Genomic DNA, 20,440 nt, shown 5'->3' with positions numbered 1-20,440 from the left:
GAATTACTAAATGAGGAATTGTAAATGAATTAACTAATAAATAAATACCTAACTGATTTAGTAAATGATTGAGTGAGCAAACAAAATAAAATATTTCACTTTGTCCAACTCATTTTTCCCTGCATGTACACTGTAAAAAAATTCCGAAACGTTACTGTGTATTTCCGTGTCACGTTTCGGGATTTTAATGGTTTTTATCCACTTCCTGGAAAAATAAAGTATTTTTAACAAAAAGTTTCCTGAATTGCTACAAGTCGCAAGAATGCAGACTTTTCACTCTTGTGAAAAATATTTTTAGCTCCCAGTTTAAAGATTAATTGAGCGTATTTATAAATTGTATCGGCTGTACTTCAAGTACGGCCTGTCCATGCTAATTAAACTCCCAAAGGGAGCGAAAAAGTGTGGACTGCATTGCTTTGCAAGATTTGCAAGCAAGTAAAATTATCGTTACTTACTTGCAATTCTGGCATAGCTTTGGCCATGTTTGCAATAATGCTCTTTTAACTTCCTTGATAAATCAGAATGATGCTAAGATATTATTTCCACGGACACGACTGGTATTTAACGGGAAGATTTCTGAATTTTTCAGGAGACTTCCAGGATAATATCAGGAAGGTTACTGAATTTTAGCGGAAAAAGTTCCTGGAATTTGCAAGATATGTTACTGGCAGGTATTGGGCACATCAGCTGCCCATTATTTTCCAGGTACGTTTCTGAATCGTTTTTACAGTGTACTTGACTACTGTAAAATATTTAAATGCAAATACACTTAATATGAACCAAATAATTACTGAAGTGAGTATTAAAATGTTTCAATTAATATTTAAACTGAAATATCAAGATCTTTATCATATACTAATAATAAAAATAACTTTTCACTTACAAAAAAATATTGCAATATGAGTATCGATTTTTGAAAATTCCCTGCATTATCATATGCTTAAATCTTCAACGGTATTTTTTTCTGACGGGAATAGAGTACATATGCTTTTACATAGTTAACACTAAAAGTAGAGAAAATATTTCACCACTTCAATTTCCCTTTCTATTTTATTTTGTCTTGCATTTCCCTACATATAATAAAATCTTGTAAAGTTTTAAACAAAAAAAGTTGTCCTTTTCTCAAAACTAAAAATTAATGAACTTTTAAAGCACAGAATCTTCTAATTAAGCATGTTATAAATGATAAAAATAAGATACTTAGGAAAATGTGAGAGGCAAAGTGAAATGATAAAATATTTTCTGCTTGCAGCGTCACCTATCTTAAAATATTTAACTAATTTTCTAAACATAAAGTTGATTTGAGTCAAAAAATAAAACTCATATTAATTAAAATAATATTACAAATTATTTTTAAAATTTAATAATTATATTGTAATATTTCTTGGTTTATGAAACACAATTTTTGCTATCATAAAATTATTAAGTTATTGCAATTAACATTTCAAATAATAATTGATATCTACTGAGGTCCAGTGCTGTAAGTATTTAGTTAATATTAGGAATGTTTTGCTTTGATATTATAAATAGTTTGCCAGGTGGGACAAGGGAAATAGTTACTTATTCATTTATGAAGTCATTTACTTATAGATCAAATTATTTATTGATTTACTTATTCATCAAATAATTTATGCATTTAGGTACATTCCTCAATGAGGTATATTCCCTCATATATTTATTCATTTACTTATTTTTATATTAGTTACTTATTTTCGTATTCACTTGCTATTTTATTTCCTCATTTATTTTTTCTCATTAATAATTTATTTATTTATTTGTTAGTCAATTGTTTTATTATATTCTTTTTAACGCTTTTTTTGTTTATTCATTTCTTAATTTAATGAATAATAATTTATGTTATACAATAGAAAATATTTCTTTTTTTTTTCATTTTTCCCCAAAAAAAAATAAACGGTTTTTTTTTGCAAAAGAAAAAAAATAGTTCAAAATTTAACATAAATTTCATTGTTATTTATGAACGTTAATTTTCACAACAAATTTTCTATTTGTATAGTTGGAAAAGGCTTGGATAAGGTAAATTATCTCAACTATTTCACTTTGTCCAATTCGTATTACCAATCGTATAAGTTTCATTCAATAATAAATATGCTTCTATCATGTAATGGAATTAATGATTAAAGTACTTTTATTTGAAACGTAGTTTTAATTTATGCCTTTTGAACCTGATAAAGATTTAGTACTGAAACTATTCCCTTTTTTAACTTGAAGCGTAGAACAAATATAAGCATAAAATTATTTAAGCCTAAAAATCACTGATCATTTAGTAATCTTATTTACTACAAGTGATGCGAGCATTTCCTATTCTTAAGATATAACCGAAAGATGCTTTCGGTGAAATCAATACTGGAGTATAAAAATCGTGTTATAGTAATTAAGGTTATTTTCCTTAATTTTATAGTATTTAAGGTTTTAGAAGTTAAGCACACACATTTATTTTTTAAAAAAAACGACGATTTGATTCTGTTAAGAATGCTAATTTAAGTCTAAAATACCAACAACAAATAACACTAGTTTATAAAATGCTCATACGTTTCCAAAATTTAGTATTAATTGCTTCACTTCTTTCAGTGATTGAATCCAATTGTCATAGAATAAAATGATTGTTTTATTAACTTTTAGAATAAGTTAGTAAAGTTAAATAGTTTTATTATATTTTATTACTTGCCGTAATTAAATTTTAACTAAAATTAAGAAAAATTTGTTACTTAACAGAAGAAAATGTAACGTTGAGTTAATTTGTCGCATTAGTTTTTTTTTTTTTTTAACTTGATTGAAATTTAAACATAATAAAAATTGCTGATTCGTAAGTTCGAAACACCTCAACTGTGTCTAAAAGCTACCTTAACTGTATAACAGACCCTGATTTTCCATCTTGAAGTATTACAGGGAAAAGTCTTAGTCGTAACAGCTGCGCAACATATTTTTGTTCTGCTCTCGACTTTTCAGTATTTTCTATCTCAGATGTCCATGCAACGTTACAGGAAAATACTTGAATGATAGCAAAACTAGGTTTTTGAATTCAATTAATTTCGCTTTGAATGGGCCAGAAAGTCTAATGCGATGTATTTTATCAGTCTTTGAAATTCAGTCAAACCTGTAGTGGTAAATGCGCTACGTTAGTAGACTTGTTTTTTTTTTTTTTTTTTTTTTGAAAAATATAGGGCCACCAAAGGAAAACCTTTCACGTACATTCGCAATATTGAAAATAGGAAATATAATAAAATAAGTAATTTGTTACAAAGACAAGCAACAGCATTTGTTGAAACTTCCACGCAATCGCGGCAAATCAAGAAATCCTACAAACCTCACAATTTTTATGAACACTTCGTTCTGCCAACAGCACATTTTTGCCCACAAAACTTACCTCTGCTTTTGTGATATAAATAGGTTTATTTAGTATAATCCATGTCACCGTCTCGTGACAACCTGGCATTGTAATGGAACCTTCATATGTCATAAATTGGCTCGTGTCTGGTAGTAGACCTTGAACTGATATATGCGTTATGTTTGTAGACTGCCCTGTAAAAAAAATAGTTAATTAGATGTAAAAACAAGCATTTATTTGAAATGCACTGCTTCAAAGTACACAGTCTTTAGTAAAAATGTATAATAATATCTTGCAAAGTATTGACAATACCACTTAAAAGAAAATCTTAACTGAAGTAAACAACAGATTTAAGGAATACAAATTAAAAAGTGAGTACTTTTCTCTTCTTTCTAGGTTTACCTTGCGTGCCGGATTAGGCAAAAAAAAAAAATAAAAAATCCTGGACTTTAATGCTTTTCCGGGTAATGTACACATTAATTTATGGTTTTTTTATTGACTTGAGTGTTGCTAAAATATTTGGAACTATATATTGATCATTATGTTTTAAATCATCTTTTGTAGTCATACATCATAATCAGACTTTGGAACAAGCGCTGATTGAAACAGCAATCAGCGCACACCCATTCTCATTTAACTAATCAATAATTGTTAACATGTAGTATACCACGAGTGTAGCATAACACTGTAGTATAACATTAAATTCGTCGGAAAAGATGAGTTATTTATTTATTTTTTGCTCCTCTCTTTTTTGTTTGATGTTGTGTCTATAATGTTGCTGAAGGTAGTAAGCTTACCCTATTTTTTTTTTTTTTTTTTTGATGACTTAACAAAAATTTGAACATCCTAAAATTGACAGCCTTAAGCAAGGACACGTGTTACCTACACCTAGAAGTCATATTACGTGTGGTCAAGTGCAATCCACGCGAGTTACGTTCTCTACAGATAAATGTTTTTACTTATTATTTTTTTCTTTTTAAATAGTATGCTCGTAATGTTATTCGATGTTCCTTTTTTTAAATTGAGAATTACCCAATGTTGAACTTGAAGAAATACGGTCAGTCAACTGTGTAGTTGGCATAGCGTCGCTTCCGCTTTTCGAGTGATGTCACTGCTCATGTTTCCAGCTACCAATGATTATAAGTAGTATAATCATTTCCCCTGCATTTTGTGATCACTTGTTCGTTTTCGAGCTGTTGTTAACTCATTTCATATTGTACACTTAAGAGGCTTGCTTCATTGGATTTCACACTGCTATTTGCAGAATTTAACTCTATTTATGTCATATTTGTAATTTCCTACACTTACTCCGTATCAGGTTGTATTTCATATTGTAGTGTGAAATCAATGGAGATTTTTTCAAAAGTATTATATGTGTGATATTCCCAAGAACGAATGATAGCTAGTTGCGTCATCAGAACAATCGCATCTTTTAAGAAAGAACAAAAGAGCAATAAATCAAATGCAGTTTTTATATTTCCTTTTTGCTTCTCTTTGATATTTTTGTTGATACCCTCAGAAGTTACATTTTATGCTTTCATAAATTACGAATTAACACTTTTACGTTTAATGTTTAATTAAAATCACTTAAAACTTATTACTGATGCAATTTTTACTTCTTATTCTGCTACTTTATTTTGTTCTTTCGAATGTATTCGAAATACATTTTTATCAGTAACTTAAATTGCAAATATTTACTATTTCGTTACTTGCTTAAAAAAAAACATATTCACTTTCCGTTTAAAAATTTCAGAATATCATTATTTTTCAATGCAAAAACTCAATTTATATATTATTAATGCACGTTTTTTTCTTGGAAGTAAGTTTACATTCAATTTGTTTGACAAAATAGTTTCATGTCTTTGTTTCGTGTTTTCTTTTTATTAATACATATCAGATACGGCGACGAATTTCGAAAAAGCAAAACAACGATACAGACAACATTCAAATTATCACTGATTTTCCTTCGGAAACGTAAATGAAAGAAGTGAAATTAGTTTTTTCACAAACCTTACACAGTTGAGCATTTATGAAATCTGAGATAAAAAATAGCATATTGAAAAATAAACTGAAATCTTTTTAATTAAATGCACTTGCTTATCGAGCTGGATTTAATGCGATTTTCTCTGAGAGAACTGCAAATGAAAAGAAGAATATGCCATGCGGAAAAAAAAAAACCGAAAAAGAGGATGGGAAGAAGCTGTTCATGCTATGCTGCAGCTTCCCCCTTTTCTTATCATTATTGCAGCTTCAATCACACTTATGTTTTTTGGAAGGCATTGTTTGCCGGCTTCTTTTTCTTCTCCTGGAAGGAAACTTGAAAACTTGCGTGTTTTGCTTTTCACACTTTATGAAACAACATCGGTAGAGTTGAAAAATAAACAGTCTTTTTTATCTTTTTTTTTTTCTTCTTTTGTGCTCTGTTTTGCTTTAAATGAAGTTTTCGGCACGCTTAGTTTATTTTGCTTTAAGACGCAACATTAAATAGCGGAAAATTCTCCACGGATAAAAAGAATTACACACTTCTCTATGTAGCCTTTAACGTTCAATAAATCAACATTTTCATGCATGAAAACAAAATGCAGCTAGAAGAAAATTAAATTAAATGTTAAGTAAAAATGCTAAGTAGGTCTTTAACCACAAAATTCTATTTTTTTCTTTAATGAAAATATTCAATCAAAAAATGTATTTTCATATGATTAAAAAACCTTTATATTGTATTTTGCTTTGTTGATGGGAACAGAAGAAGTTACAGATGGGAAAAAATCTTTGAATTGTCAACTTAAAGTGTTTTTTTTATATATTTTTTTAAGTAAAAACAATTTTTAAAAAGAAGGCTATATCTGGAAACAACAGTGAAAATGTATTTTGTCCACACGTTTATTAAAACGTCCCCCCTAAATAGCAGTTACATTTTTTATTTTAATCAAAAGCATTTCTACTGTAGCAGGTTTTCATTTAGACTCATAGTGTAACATGTTTATCTCCAGTAAATATTTATAAATTTCATTTGGTTATTATATTTCATATGTTAATGTCATACGAAACAGATAAACATATAAATTTAAAATAAAAGTTAGAGGCGTAAATAAAAAGTAGAAATAAATAGTCATGAGGTAAAAGAGAACGAGCCACCAGCGTCCTCCTGCTTTTTGACTTCAAACACTTTTCGCATTAACTGCAGTTATTTTTTCAAAACTGTATTTAAAAAGTAAAACCAAATTTCCATAAAACACCTTTCTCACAAAAAACATTTATAAATAGCGAAACAGTTTTCACTGTGAAATTGGTTCCTTGTTACTCCATGTTTTCAATTCATATTGCTATTTCAGCAATTAACGCTGTATTTTAATGTAATATTTTTATAATAGATTTCTAAATCAAATGCAATGTAAAATTGAAAAAAAAAAAAAAAGCATTTTAGATTTGGTTTGCTTGAATATTTTTTGTAGAAGAAAACTAATATTCATTATTTTGGTATACCGTTTTACATAGCTTCGTGCTAAATGATAAACAATAATGATTTTTTTTTTCTTTTTTGATTTTTTTAATAAAAATATAAAATTAAATAAAAAATAAATCAGTTCTTATTATGCTATGGTATGCTGAAAAACTAATTCTTACAACTAGAATAATTACAGCTCAAAAAAAAAAAAAAAAAAACTAGAATACTACACGTTTTATTTTTCTGTCTATTTTACTAGATCGAAATATTAAACGTAATACTTTACTTGGAACTTTTAAGGATTACAAGCAAAATTTTGATTTCAATATATGCTTTTTATTTTATGTGTGACTATTATCTTCCTGGAAACCAAAGCAAAACTTGAATAAAACTTAAAAAGTAAATATTTTTGTGAATTTTTACTATGCTTGTTTTCGATTTATTATATTTATTAATACAGCCGAGTAAAAAGTGTATCCTAATTGCATCTGCACAGTTAAAATTTTGTATTTTTTTAGAAACTAGATCCAATTTTTTATAACGCGCACTAATATTTAATTGGAGACATTTCTGTGTCTGGAGGTATATACAGTGGCTCCCAAAAGTGTTCGTACACCTTGAAATTTTCTAGTAAAACCAAAATAACACAAAACTTAATTCGAATATGAAGTCCAATTTTTTTTCACACTATTCCTATGCCATTCTGAATAAAACCCATTAGTATTTTTCAAAATATTGCCACATTTTATTTTTTAAATTTGTCAAAAAACGATGATACAGAGAAAAAATACGCCACAAAAGTTATCGTACACTGAAATATTTTCGAATAAATTCATTATTAAATTTTTCATATGCGGTTTTTTTTTTGCATTGTAATGACACTGTAAAGTCATTTGCCTTCAGTTTTTTGTTTATTTATTCCCTAATATTCTGCTTATTATTTTAAAATGGCAGGTATGCGTAGAAAACAACAAACACGATTCGAAATTTGATTTTTTTCCCTCACAGTAGTCATAAATTGGTTTGAGAAGACAAGAATAGGATCGAAATTAAAGTAAGAAAAGGTCAACTGGCAAAGTTAACAAAGCGTGGTCGGAGGTTTATAGTTAAAAAAAAAAAAATATGGAAAATACACATTTGAGAGCTGAAAAAGTTTCTGCAGAATTGAATGAAACATTTAACGTTTACTTTTCAGCTAAAATTGTTCGCCAAGTTCTCTGATTAGCTGGATTAAAGGGGACCTCTTCCCGCAGAAATTTTCTTATTCGTGCGAGAAACAGTAAACTTACGCTTTCTGGCATGAAATCAATGATAAATAAGATCAAAACGTTTTTAAACAACGTCTTACTTATAGATGAAAATAAATTTAATATTTTGTGGTTAAATTGTTGTATAATTGTCAATAGAAGAAGAAATGAGGAATTTAGTCTTAAGAACTTAGCTGGATCAGTTAATCAGGACGGTGAAAGTGTTCTTGTGTGAGGGTGCGTAACAGCATCAGGACTTCGGAATTTGGAATTTTTCGGTGAAATAATGAATCACGCTGTTCATTTAAATATTTTTAAAACTAATTTTAAACTATCCCAAAATTTGGCAATCCGAAACAACTTTGTTTTTTATCAACATAACGATAAGAAGTACACGTTTGCGTTTGGTGTCTCAAAAATTGTCCTTAAACTTAGAAATATCTCCTCAATCGCAAGATTTAAACTTAATGGAACGTATTTAGAGATATCTTTTGACTAGATTACGAGAATACACCATTGAAACGAAAAGCGAACTAGAAACAGTAAGACTCGAAGTGCGGTTGAACATTTATTCAGAAATCGCATAAAAAAAGAAAGAAAAAACAATGAAATCTATTCCCAGACGTTTAAAAGCTATTGTTGATACTGTATGATATTCTACTAAATAATAATTTTGAAAAAAGTTAGATTATTTACTAATTTTTGACATTTTTTCAAAGTGTACGAAGACTTTTGTGAGAGAAAATTTCCGGCACTTTTTGGTTTTTGATTTTTAAAAAAATAAGTTTTAATATTTTATAAAAAGGTTTCTTGTAGTTTTGTTAAAAATAGATCATAGATCTTATTATTAAATACCTATTCCGAAATATTAATTCTAACCAGTGAATAGGGGCCTAATTCATTGAAAGTCGTAGGTGTACGAACACTTTTGGGAGTCACTTTATGTATGACCAAAGGATGAAAAAATAAAATTCAGGTACAGATAACACATTGGATCTTGCATTGCTTTATTTACACTCTATAACAAAAAAAAAAAAAAAAAATCGACGCACCAAAAAGCAATCATCCGATTGCTTTGGAATTTTGTATGCATGAGTGTTTTGACCAGATATGCAAATGATTAAAATTTGGTGTCCAATGAATGAATAGTTGGATCTCCAGCGCATTAAAACTGCGCATCCAGCAGATGTATATAAAGAACAGTTCTTCAACAGTTGTTATAACTTTCGGTTTGATTGCAATTCAGATTACCTTTCAACAACTTAAAAATGCCTCGCCGCATTGTTATTTGGCACTACATTTTCTAAAGGCCATAAGCTGTTAACAGTTATGATCCTCTCATAGCATTAACTCCATTTTTTTTCTTCTTTTCAGTTCGTGATTGTTACAACAAAAGTTGAGAAAATGCAATGCAAAATGCTTTTCTCTACTACATGGATTTATTGACGCAAAACAGTTTATAATACTTGATTTTTAAGTCTTACCTTTATGAATAATTTTGTCCAAGTGTGACGTAAGCAAACGGAGATCTGGACTAGACACATTTGATATCTAGAAAAGTGAAATAATTTCACATATAAAGCTCGTTAAATTGATTTGTTTCAGGTGCTTTATCTTTGGGTTCCACATAAATGAAATAGTTAACAAAAAACTAAACTTACTGTATCAGAATAAGTAGAAGCATCGTTAAAAGTATGTATGCAAAATAATTTATCACATTAAGAAATAAAGCAGACATAATAAATAAAGGATATGTATTATTTTATGCATATTTTGTAAATTAAACTTAGTTTAAATATTTTCGTATGGAAGGACAAAAGCGGTCTTTTCATCTGACTGCACGATTAAAAGTTTTGAAAAACAAAAGAAAAAGACTGCCGTGGAAAAGTAAAGGACATTATCTGTAAATGTTTCCGTTTTTTCCCTGTTTTTGGCATATTTTTTACTTTTGCTGTAAAGCTTTTGTACAATCTTACTTACTTGCGTTCCGCTGAAATTAAAGCACCAAAAAAAAAAAAAAAAAAAAAAAGAAAGAAAGAAAGAAACGCCAAATTTCAACATTTTCCTATTTCCGTTGATTTTAAAACAAGTTTCTTCAAGCATTAAAAACATATTTCTCCTCATACTGCTCTTTACCTTCCCATGGCAGTACGGTTTTCTTTATAATAAGATAGAAACTGTCTATTTTCATATGGGGAGAAAACAGTGGCGTTCCTAGGGGAAGGTGAGAGTGACTCCGTCCGGGGGTACAACATGAAGAGGGGAGACAATTTTACAATATTGTTTTGATAAAAAAATATTCTTAAGTAAAGTGCTTTATGACTTTTCGTAGAAAAATAGGTAAGAGTTTTGTTAGAAGGGAGAATAAAACAATCCCTCTTTTAAAAATAAAGAAATTCGAATGTATGGTGGATTTTCTTCGTCAGTCTAATGCTTTACACCAGTGGTGTATCCGATACTAGTAGTGGAAAGCTTTCGCTCCAAATAATTCCTTTTTTTTTCAGGAAGAAGTTACCATTTTTATTCTCAAAGGGAAAAACATTCAAATTCGATAAATATATACAATAAAGTTCCTATTGCGATTAGAAAGCAAAGAATATTCCCCTCATTAACCTTGATAAAGACCATCTGAAACTGAGTTTTTAAAACTACAACTTCGAAAAAATGACGGGTGAGCGTCCGTGCTCCTTCTTTCACTAAAATTATTAAAGATAATCTTAAATGTCGGCTTCAGTGACGAAAACACTGATTGTCAGCTACCAAAACTCCTCAACCCTAACATGATCAATGATGACACAACAACATTTTTAGATCTTGATTTTTGAAAAATTACCAGCGCCTTAGCATTACTAAAGATGGCCTACAATTGTGTTTTTAAAACTTTGATTTAAAATTTTTTTTCCAAGTTAAGACTTCTCCAAACATCATCAATAAGCACTAACATCACCGTCTCAAACTGCGTTTCTAGAAATACGAATTCGAAAAAATCCGGGAAGAACCCCCGAATTTCTCTCTCCCAAATATGCTCGAGGATAATCTCAAATTTCGTTGCTGGAACCTCCGGAGAATGTTGATGTCTGGAGTGTTTTTGAGGGAAAGTAACCCTTCCGATTGGGTTCATATTGATATTAAGTTTATATTTACTTAGATGTAGTTATAACTCCCTCCTGAACCAGAATGAGAATTCACTCACTCACTCGGTACGTATACATGTGCTTGAAAAAAATAAACGGGCCATCAAACTCATAATTATTTTTTTCGTTTAGTAAATGTGAATATAATGTTGATTGTACATATTCTTTTAGGGGGACACTGGACGTTCAAAAAGAAGAAATCTTTGTCAAATTTTTGAAATTTTTATTTTTTGAATTTATTTGAATATGAGGACAATTTTGTGAGTTTTGTTTTATTTATTATAGTTTAGAGAATGACTTAAAATAAGTTTCAGTCTTGTGAAATCAAATTAATTACGCAAGGGACTTTTCAAAGTTTTGTTAATTATCGTTAAGGTTATTTACATTTTTTTAAATAATTGGTCTTCTTATTGAAATTGTTTAATGAAATTTTATAATTAAGCTTGTATTAGTGTTTAAAGTATATGGCTAAAATTTCACGCAAATCCATCAATAATTAAAAAAGTTTGTTTTCAAGGTCCAGTGTCCCCTTAACTAACAATTATCCAAAATTAGTACCTTTTTGAAAAACAAATGCAGTTATTAATCGAACTAAAAAATGTACTAAGTCTTTGATTCAAAAACTAATCACTTTAATTTCTTCTGAAATGATTCAAAGGGAGGGGGACATCAGACCTAAAGTTCACCAGGGTTACTGCAAAGGTAACGCAAATTAGTGGTCGAAGAAGAAGAGGGCTACTGCAATGGGTACCTTTGTTGCCACATCATTGTGAGGTTAAAGTGTGTTACTTAGTTTGTATGTAGGCTGATAGCTATGCTTCTTGCACTCCCGAAACAGTAGTGTTTAAAACTGCTTTCGTCCTTACAGCCGAAAAACACAACAAAAAAGCAAGTTTTAAGTACATTAGTTGCTGTTGAATATGATATGCAACATGACTGATTTTATAAAAGTGAAATTTAAAAATTAAATTTCTCAGAAAACGTATAATAATTTTTTTAAAAAATCCTAAAAGTTTGTGTGTATTTTATCTTCGTTTGTGCAAAAGTTCAAGTTGGGATCTCAATGGAATCATATTTTTATGATTTTTTGAATAAAGTTTGACTTAAGAAATACTAATATTTTTCAGTTTCTAATTAGTTAAATATGTGGTTTTCTTACTAGTGATGGTCTAGTGAGTTGTAAGTAAAGACGGCTGAGCTTGAAATTAGCTGGCGTGAGCTTGTAGATTCGTAAGGCCTCCCCTCCCCCCACCACCCGCACCACCATTTTTATTTATTTTTTTTCAAAACTGTTTTTAAAATGTAAAATAAATAAATAAATAAATAAATTAAATGAAACAAAATGAATAGTAAACTTATTAAAAGTTGGTAAATGTTCTTCTTTAAAGCAAGACGAAGCCCCCCCCCCTCACTCCGCAACACCACTTTTAAGCTTCTTTTTTTCTGTTCAACTAATTTTAAAATATAAAAAGTGGATAAAAACATAAATAAAATAAAACATGAATAGTAAACTTATTAAAAAATGGTAAATGTTCTTCTTTACAGCAAGACGAAGTACATTCCTCCCCCCCCCTTCCGCCCACCTAAACATACGATTAACACTATATTAGTATCACGCCTCACCTGGAGATTGAATTGAGGATTATTTTTACCCCATATGTTTTTTTTTTATAAGACCAAGTGTTTTTTTTCGCACCTAACTTCACAAAGTGTACTTGATTAATTCTATATCTGATAAGAAAAGTTAGGATTCATTTCATCCCCTACCCTGCACCCACCTTCAACTTTGGAGGGAATACAGAAATAGTTTGCCCCAAGATCATAGCAAAGTAGTAATCATTCCCCCCCGTGTTGTTTCAGTGTTTTTTCATTCTTTTCACACTGAACTAAAAAGATATCAAAATATCAGATCATATGTATGTCCACATAAAACTTTCTTTCTTTAACATCTGGAGTGAAACTGTTTTGTTTTCTTTTTTTCTTTATTGCTTATTTTAATTTTAATTTACGTTGTAAAGGAGAGTAATGCAAATATCTATTTGTTTATATTATCAAAGCAGTTATAGATCAAACAAATTTTGCTAGTTTGAGCATAATCTCTCATGTTGCTAAGCTTCATTCCAGATTGACCTCTCTCCTCACCCTACCGTCCCACTTTCCAAAAAAAAAGCTGCAAATGAGCGTGGTTCTTTTTGTCTGTTAAATCTCTGTTAAAGTAAAAAGCCCCTCCCCACCCCCTCCCATTTAGAAGGCTAAGTCTTGTGTATCAGCTTTTTTTTTTTTTTTTTTCAATACAGTTTTGAAAAAGAAAGATAAAAAGTGGTGGTGTGGCGGGGGGCGGGGGGAGGAGGGTTACCAATCTACAAATTCATGTCAGCTGATTTCAAGCATGGCCATGATTCATTACTGCTACACCAGACAATCCCCCGAAAGAGAACCCCATGTTTAACTAAATAGAATCTGAAAAATTTCATTATTTCTTCAGTCAAATTTTATTCAAAAATTCAAATAAATATAATCCTATTGATATCCCAAATTGAAATTTTGCAAAAACAAAGACAAACACACAAAACTTTTGAGATTTTTTTTTTAAAAAGAGTTATACGTTTTCTGAGAATTTTAAATTTAAATTTCATTTTTCAAAAATAAAAACTTTTATAAAATTAGTCATGTTGCATATAATCTTAAACAGCAACTAATGTACTTTAAAATGCTTTGCAGCAATACTTTCTATCTATATTTTGTGCTGAGCTATCGTCACTTTTATGTTCAAGCATCCATGAAAAAAAGAGTGTTTTTCTAAAAATCAATCTCATAAATAAAAAAATAAAAGAGATAAAAATCTCAAAATTTGCACTTTTGATAACCTTGAAGGGCACAATTGATGAGCCAAATTTCAAAGAAATCCAAAAAAGGGAGGGTCAAAACTTTGGATCACTTGACATGGAACGACCCTTACTCTTAGAGGGTAGAAACTCCTTTCTTTTTATAGATATCAGTAGCTAATTTAATATGTTATTTCAAGTAAGAAGTACTTATCAGTCTTAAGATTGCATAAAAGACTCTTTATTACATAAAGAAAAAAAATATTCAATACCAATAAACTGTAAGAAAAACTCAAAAAGTTTGTACAATTTTAAATAATTTTGCAAAAGCTTTATAAACAAGAAAATAAACTAAAAGAGACGGTGACATCACATATTTTAACACTAACGATTCTTACTACAAAAAAAAAAAAAAAAAAAAAGAATCTCTCGGCATTTTGGATTTTCCGAATCAAGTATTTCACGCAGGACGTAAAAAATTGTTTGTTAGACATTAAAAATGTTCTGCCTAGTAATTGCAAATTTCCGTACTACTTATGTATGCAAATTGTTCTAAGCGTAATTGTAAAATCACTTATGTACTTACTTTCATTATTACTAAAGCGATGTTCCATGAGTTTTTTTTTTTTTTTGCTCTATATCTGTATAGATGTAAAAAAAAAAAAAACAAATATTTTCGAACTTGCACGAAATATTTTTTTGTTCCTGCAGGAAGGAGAGAGATGCAATTTTTACAAAGATACGTAAGACCTCGATTAAGTTTCAAAAAAGTTTATTTTGCCAAGGCAGTCAATTTGCATATTATCAGGAAGAAGTCTTTAAAATATTTGAAGAAAGACACAAGAAATCTTATCTAACTTGTAAAGTACCTTTTTTAGCTGAAAATGGAATTATGTTTGTGAAATATTTGTCTCAATATTTTTTACATTTGGTGGTGAAAGTTCTTCGTGGAAATCGAAATTTTTGATTTATCTATCTATCTATCTATCTATCTCTATATATATATACCATCTAGTTAGTTTTGATACATAAACATTCACACAAATTCACTGAAAATAGAATAGCCTTACAAAAGTGTTAGATTTACTAAAACTCTATTACACAGATATACTTTTATATTAGTGTTTTTGGTTAGTATAGAAACGAAATATTGAATTTTGATGTTGAGCTGTATACACTGAATGTCTCGACGATGTTTTCTTTTATACTTATGTCGGCCATTAGAATTTTTTGAAAAAAAAAAAGATTGGTTGAATAATAGCATGAAGATTCAGGTAAGAAACCTAAGGTCACGTAACTCTAATATACTCTTAAAATATTCTTTTATTAATCGCTACTAGTATTGCAGCTAGTTGATTATTAATCTTATAAACGATGAATTAACCGAATATGAACAACTCTAAATGTTAAAATTGACTTCTCAACAAACATTTCTTTAGAGTAGTTTTTAAAAACAGTGTGTAAAAGTCGTCTGCTGAAAAGAATTAATACATTTTGTCAATATTTTCACACAATTGTACAAAGAGTAAAAATACATGACTGTGAAGTAGATCATAATCTTTATACGTTGACTTTTTCGTAATATTTGTACGTAGTCACAGCTTATGCATGAAAAACCATTTCACCTCCATTCTAAATTACTTGCCAAAAAATTAAATTTTAGGGAAAATGTTATATTTAATCGTTAAAATATTCAAGAAATATGTTTTTCTCATGACTGAAGCACAAAATTAAAAAAATGTCCAACCTCAGGAACAGAAGATCTGCATTGAAAACCCAAACTCAGAAAACCCTGTTATTAGTTACTAGAGAAAAATAACATACATGAATTGCTGCTAGAATGTGCAGTAAACTGAAAATTATTTTGCAAAAAAAAAAAAAAAAAAATGCTTTAGCTTGTGATATTGTAGAAAACATTTCAATATTTTTGAATAATAGATTTAACATGCTTCTAGAAATACAGAACAAACATTTTAAGGATATATGTGATCTGTATAAGGATTATAGTATGTTATAATAGAAAACTTTTGAGCAAGAAATTCCTTTTGCTACGTGAACTTATATGGACTAGTGTTCGCCCAGTGGTCGAAACTCGACCATATTCATAAATGAATATTTGAGAAAACTTGAATGAATTTAACTATTTCCAACATTTTAATTTCTACTCTTACTCATGTTTACTGCATCACGGGGGATACGTACAATTTTTATATGTACATACAATACCAAACTGTAGTAATTCATTCCAATTTTACTTTTTGTCTGTTAATCTCAAAATAAATGGATGAAAGGGGATATTTCGGTAATGGGGTCATTTCTGAAATTTTAAAAGTATTTTATTTGAAAGAGCATGCTTAAACACATTGGTTTTAGCCATTTTTTAAATAGGTTGAAAAAAAATAAATATTTTTTAACTAATATTTTAACTGGTGCGCAGATTGAACTTCATTTTTTACGCTTCTGCATATTGCATTAAAAGCGATGAAATGCCATTCACTGATGCCATTAGCGCACATCGCAAATTATCATAACCTGGAAACGCGGTTGACAGCAAAGCGTAAACATTTAGAGTGGCAATGGAGCAGCACACCAAAGTACATCACTTGCAACGTCATAAAGACAGCGCCTTATTTCCAGAATCGGACTTTTAAGAAAAATTAATAAAAAAATAACTGTTGTGAAAAGTTTTTTCTGGCTCCACGTTTTTTTTTTTTTTTTTTTTTTTTTTGCTTATTCTATCAATTTAAGTGACTAAAAGTAGTATTTTTGACTGTAGGAACCAACCCCATTGAGAAATTTGTGTGGTCGTCAAATTCTTGGCTTGAACAATTTTATTTTAGATACCATGTTGCCTTGTGCTAACCCTATTCAAATACATATTTTTCTACTCTTTGTTTACGTATGCAAAGGAAAAACATTTTCGCCCTGGCATTGGAAACAACAAATTTGACGCCAATGGATAAAAATCGCCAATTATCCAATTTTCGAAATCTTCTCGTATGAAATGAAGCATCAAAACTCAGTTTATACGTAAAACTTCTGTATGAACAATATTACTTATAAAACGTCCACTATTATTGAGTAAGTTGCTTCTTTGTCATTAGAAATATAAATTTCCAAGTAACAAATGAACGAACTCTACTCGTGGCAACTGTCCATTCGAAAACACTGGACGTCGCAATAATAGTTCATTTTTTAAAAAAGGTCGTCTTTGTGATTTGTTTATGGTTCAGGGCGGTGCAAAATTGATGTCAGACTTTTCAACATTTTCAACACTCTCCCCCTTTTGACACAAAGTTTCGCACTTCACCCTACCCCATCTTCCTTTTTTCACATGTCATGCTGTTCTTCATAACGTTCCTATTAAAAAAAGGCTTGTTGTCACATTCTCCCCACTGTATGTTCCTCATGTCATTTCTTTCCTCTCCCTTGTCACAAACTATTATAATTTCGTGAACTGCACCTTAAAGCAAGACTTCATTCGTGGACTGCCCCTATTTTGTGGTAACCGTAAGCAAATATACATTTCCTTACCATTTGTTTTCGTATGCAAAGAAAAAACATTCTTCGCGCTGCAATTGGTGCCAAAAAATTGACGCCTATAGTTGAAGAGCGCCAATTTCCCAATTACCAAAATCTTCCCGAATGAAATGATGCTGCAAAACTCAGATTATACGAAAAACAATATTTATTTTTAAATGTTTAATATTATTGAGTAAGTTGCCTTGACCTCTGCCGTTAAAAAAATAAAATTTCAAACAATAAAGAGAACGAATCCTACTTGCTACATTAAAAATTGTCTATTCAAAAACACTGGACGTTGCAATAATAGTGCAATTTTATTTAAAAAAATCGTGTTTGTGATTTGTTTACGGTTTAGGGGATAACTGACTAATGCACTTTTCAAAATTTTTTATCCCTCTCCCCTTTGTCACAAAGTTTCACACTTCACCTTACCCCCTCTTTTCATTACCACATGTCACACTGTTTTCATAAACAATCTTATCAAAAAAATTGCTTGATGTCCCTCTTGTCATTTATTTCTTCCCCCTTGTCACAGTGGAGGGGGGGGGAATTCATTCGTAGTCAGCTCCTTGAAATATACATTTCTCTACTATTTTTTTACGAATGCAAAATAAATATATTTCTCGCCGTGGCATTGGTGACAACACTAGATAAAGTTTGCCAATCGAACAAGTTTGGAATCTTCCTGAATGAAATGATACCGCGAAACTCCTTTAATACGTAAAACTTTTTTACAAACAACATTTTTTGTAAAAGTAGGTGTGACCGTTGCCGTTAGAAATATAAAATTTCCAACAGTGAAATAAACGAATTCTACTTGCAGCAATATATAATTGTCCATGCAAAAGCACTGGAAGTAGTAATAATACGCCAATTTTATCAAAAGTTTCACCTTGAGATCTGTTTGTAGTGAGAGCAACTGCAGGTATTATTGGGAGCTGTGTGTTTGTGTGTGTGTGTGTGTGTGTTTTTCCCCTGAAGGTGATTTTATTGAAACTGAGAGTCCTCCCTCATTCCGGAAAATGATTTATTTAAATCTTAAAATCGAGAAAACATAATCAAAATGAAAATATTTAAAATGCCCGTAGTAAACCAAAAACCCTCAAAAATAAAAACAAATGCAAGTATTTCATTTCTTTATGCTCAAGCGAGAAATGGCAACACCACGATATTATCCAGCAATTTCTTCACGTTAACTATGTCGCGTGAAAAAGCAAATAAAAATGAATTGTCACCAACTTTTAATTTCTTCTAGCGCTTTTTCTAGGGCTTCTAGCGGGTTGGCCTTTTCGCTCGGTAAACCGGATAGAACGTGTTTCAAATTATTTTGCACGAGCTTTCCAACCATACCAAGCTCGAAGCATTAAAATGCATTTTTCGTGTAGAAAAAGCGATTTAAAAAATGAATTAAAACTTAATGTTTCACGCTTCCAACAATGAATTTTAACAATGGAAAAGAGATAAAATTAAAATTTTTGATTTTCGCTAACTTAAAAACGCTTATAACTTTTTTTCTAGTGGATTTAGGTTGTTGGACCTTGGGCGCCCTAACAATTTCTTCCTTAGGAGTATTTTATTGCTGTAAATGTTCATCATTTGCATAATCTAACACATTTTAATGCAGATTGATGAACAAACCTCAGTAACTGGATTTCTAGAACAACTAAAAATGCACATTGTTATGCTCATACTTAATAAAATATTGGACTATTTGTTAATACTGAGTAAGACGATGGGATGCATTTCCTATTTAGTTAATATCTGTACCGCAGAACCAGACTAACTTAAGCCATTTTTTTCCTACTTTGCAAGAGAGCGAAAGAACTTTCGTTTGGTGCATACAAAGAATGAGGACCGCACTCTTTTACGCTAGTAAATAATTACAAAGGATTTGTTTTATAGATTTACCTTATGGTTACTCGATGCGGAATAAGATTATGCATACAAAGCAGTAATAATTTGAAAATTTAAATTTTTGAACTTATGCTCTTTAATTCAGATAATATTTTGATGATTTTTAAAAGATAATTTACGCCATACATCCTCTTACAAATAACTGTAATTTGTTTTAACATTTAAACGGTCTAAGCTGTAGATTTCACTTAATTATTTGTGAAACATAATCCGATTCATCTCCTATCTCTGGTCTATATTTGTGAAAAAAACGTTATGTCATTATTTCAATAAAATATTAATATTTTGAAACATTGGTGATTTTTCTCCATATTATCAAAATACGTTCGCGATATAACACTGCACTGAGAAAGAAAAGTGCAGCATCTGCAGAAATTATTTTCTGAGATATTTAAGAAATTAGGTTTTGGATTCCGTACTAGCCAACAAGGGAAAGTTGGAATTTTCCCTTTTGCCCCCCCCCCCTTTTTTTGAGCGGAAATCAAATCGAAAAAAAAAATGTTTGCACATACTGCGCTCTACTGTCCCACAGCGGAATAATCAATAATATGTTTGCTGTTGCGCCCAAAAGAAGTAACTTTTGTTTCACCCATTCCGCGAATTGTTTAGTATCCTAGTTTTGCATAGTTACTAAAACCGCTTTTAAATTTCAAGATGAAACTAACTTTAAAGGTTTTTTAGAGATAAATACGTAGTACATTTACTAGTTGAAACTTTAAATTATAAAAAAAAATAATTTCTTTGTGCCATTTAATAAAAACTGATAGTAAAAACCTATTAGAAATATCAAGACAAGAACAGAGTAGATGGGTCGATCAGGCAAGACTAAAAAAAAAGCAAGCTTGGCTTAAAAGTAGGCCTGGGAGTGCTCTAACGGTAAAGTCCAATACCAAACAGTATTGCGTGTTATTGAGTTGTGAAAAACTTATGTAGTATTTTTAGAGTTACAAATGGGGACTTTGTTGTAAGTAAAGAAATTCAAACTATTTTTTCGTGAAGCCTAA

General features: G+C 30.1%; 1 protein-coding gene across 1 annotated transcript in view; it reads right to left on the bottom strand.

Annotated features, from left to right (window-relative positions):
- The window catches only part of LOC129218948 (carbonic anhydrase-related protein 10-like), a 128,535-nt gene that overhangs the window by 73,421 nt on the left and 34,674 nt on the right, over window positions 1-20,440 (bottom strand). Inside the window, exons 5-6 of the mRNA XM_054853268.1 lie at window positions 9,523-9,589; window positions 3,386-3,540 (exon numbers count right to left, since the gene is read on the bottom strand). Of these exons, the coding sequence (XP_054709243.1) occupies window positions 3,386-3,540; window positions 9,523-9,589 (222 nt within the window). The remainder of the gene's footprint in view (window positions 1-3,385; window positions 3,541-9,522; window positions 9,590-20,440) is intronic.

This window comes from Uloborus diversus, chromosome 3 (genome assembly GCF_026930045.1).
Source record: "Uloborus diversus isolate 005 chromosome 3, Udiv.v.3.1, whole genome shotgun sequence".
Classification (NCBI taxonomy): domain Eukaryota; kingdom Metazoa; phylum Arthropoda; class Arachnida; order Araneae; family Uloboridae; genus Uloborus; species Uloborus diversus.
The sequence above is the reverse complement of the archived record's forward strand: the minus strand, read 5'-3'. Positions and strand labels throughout refer to the sequence as shown.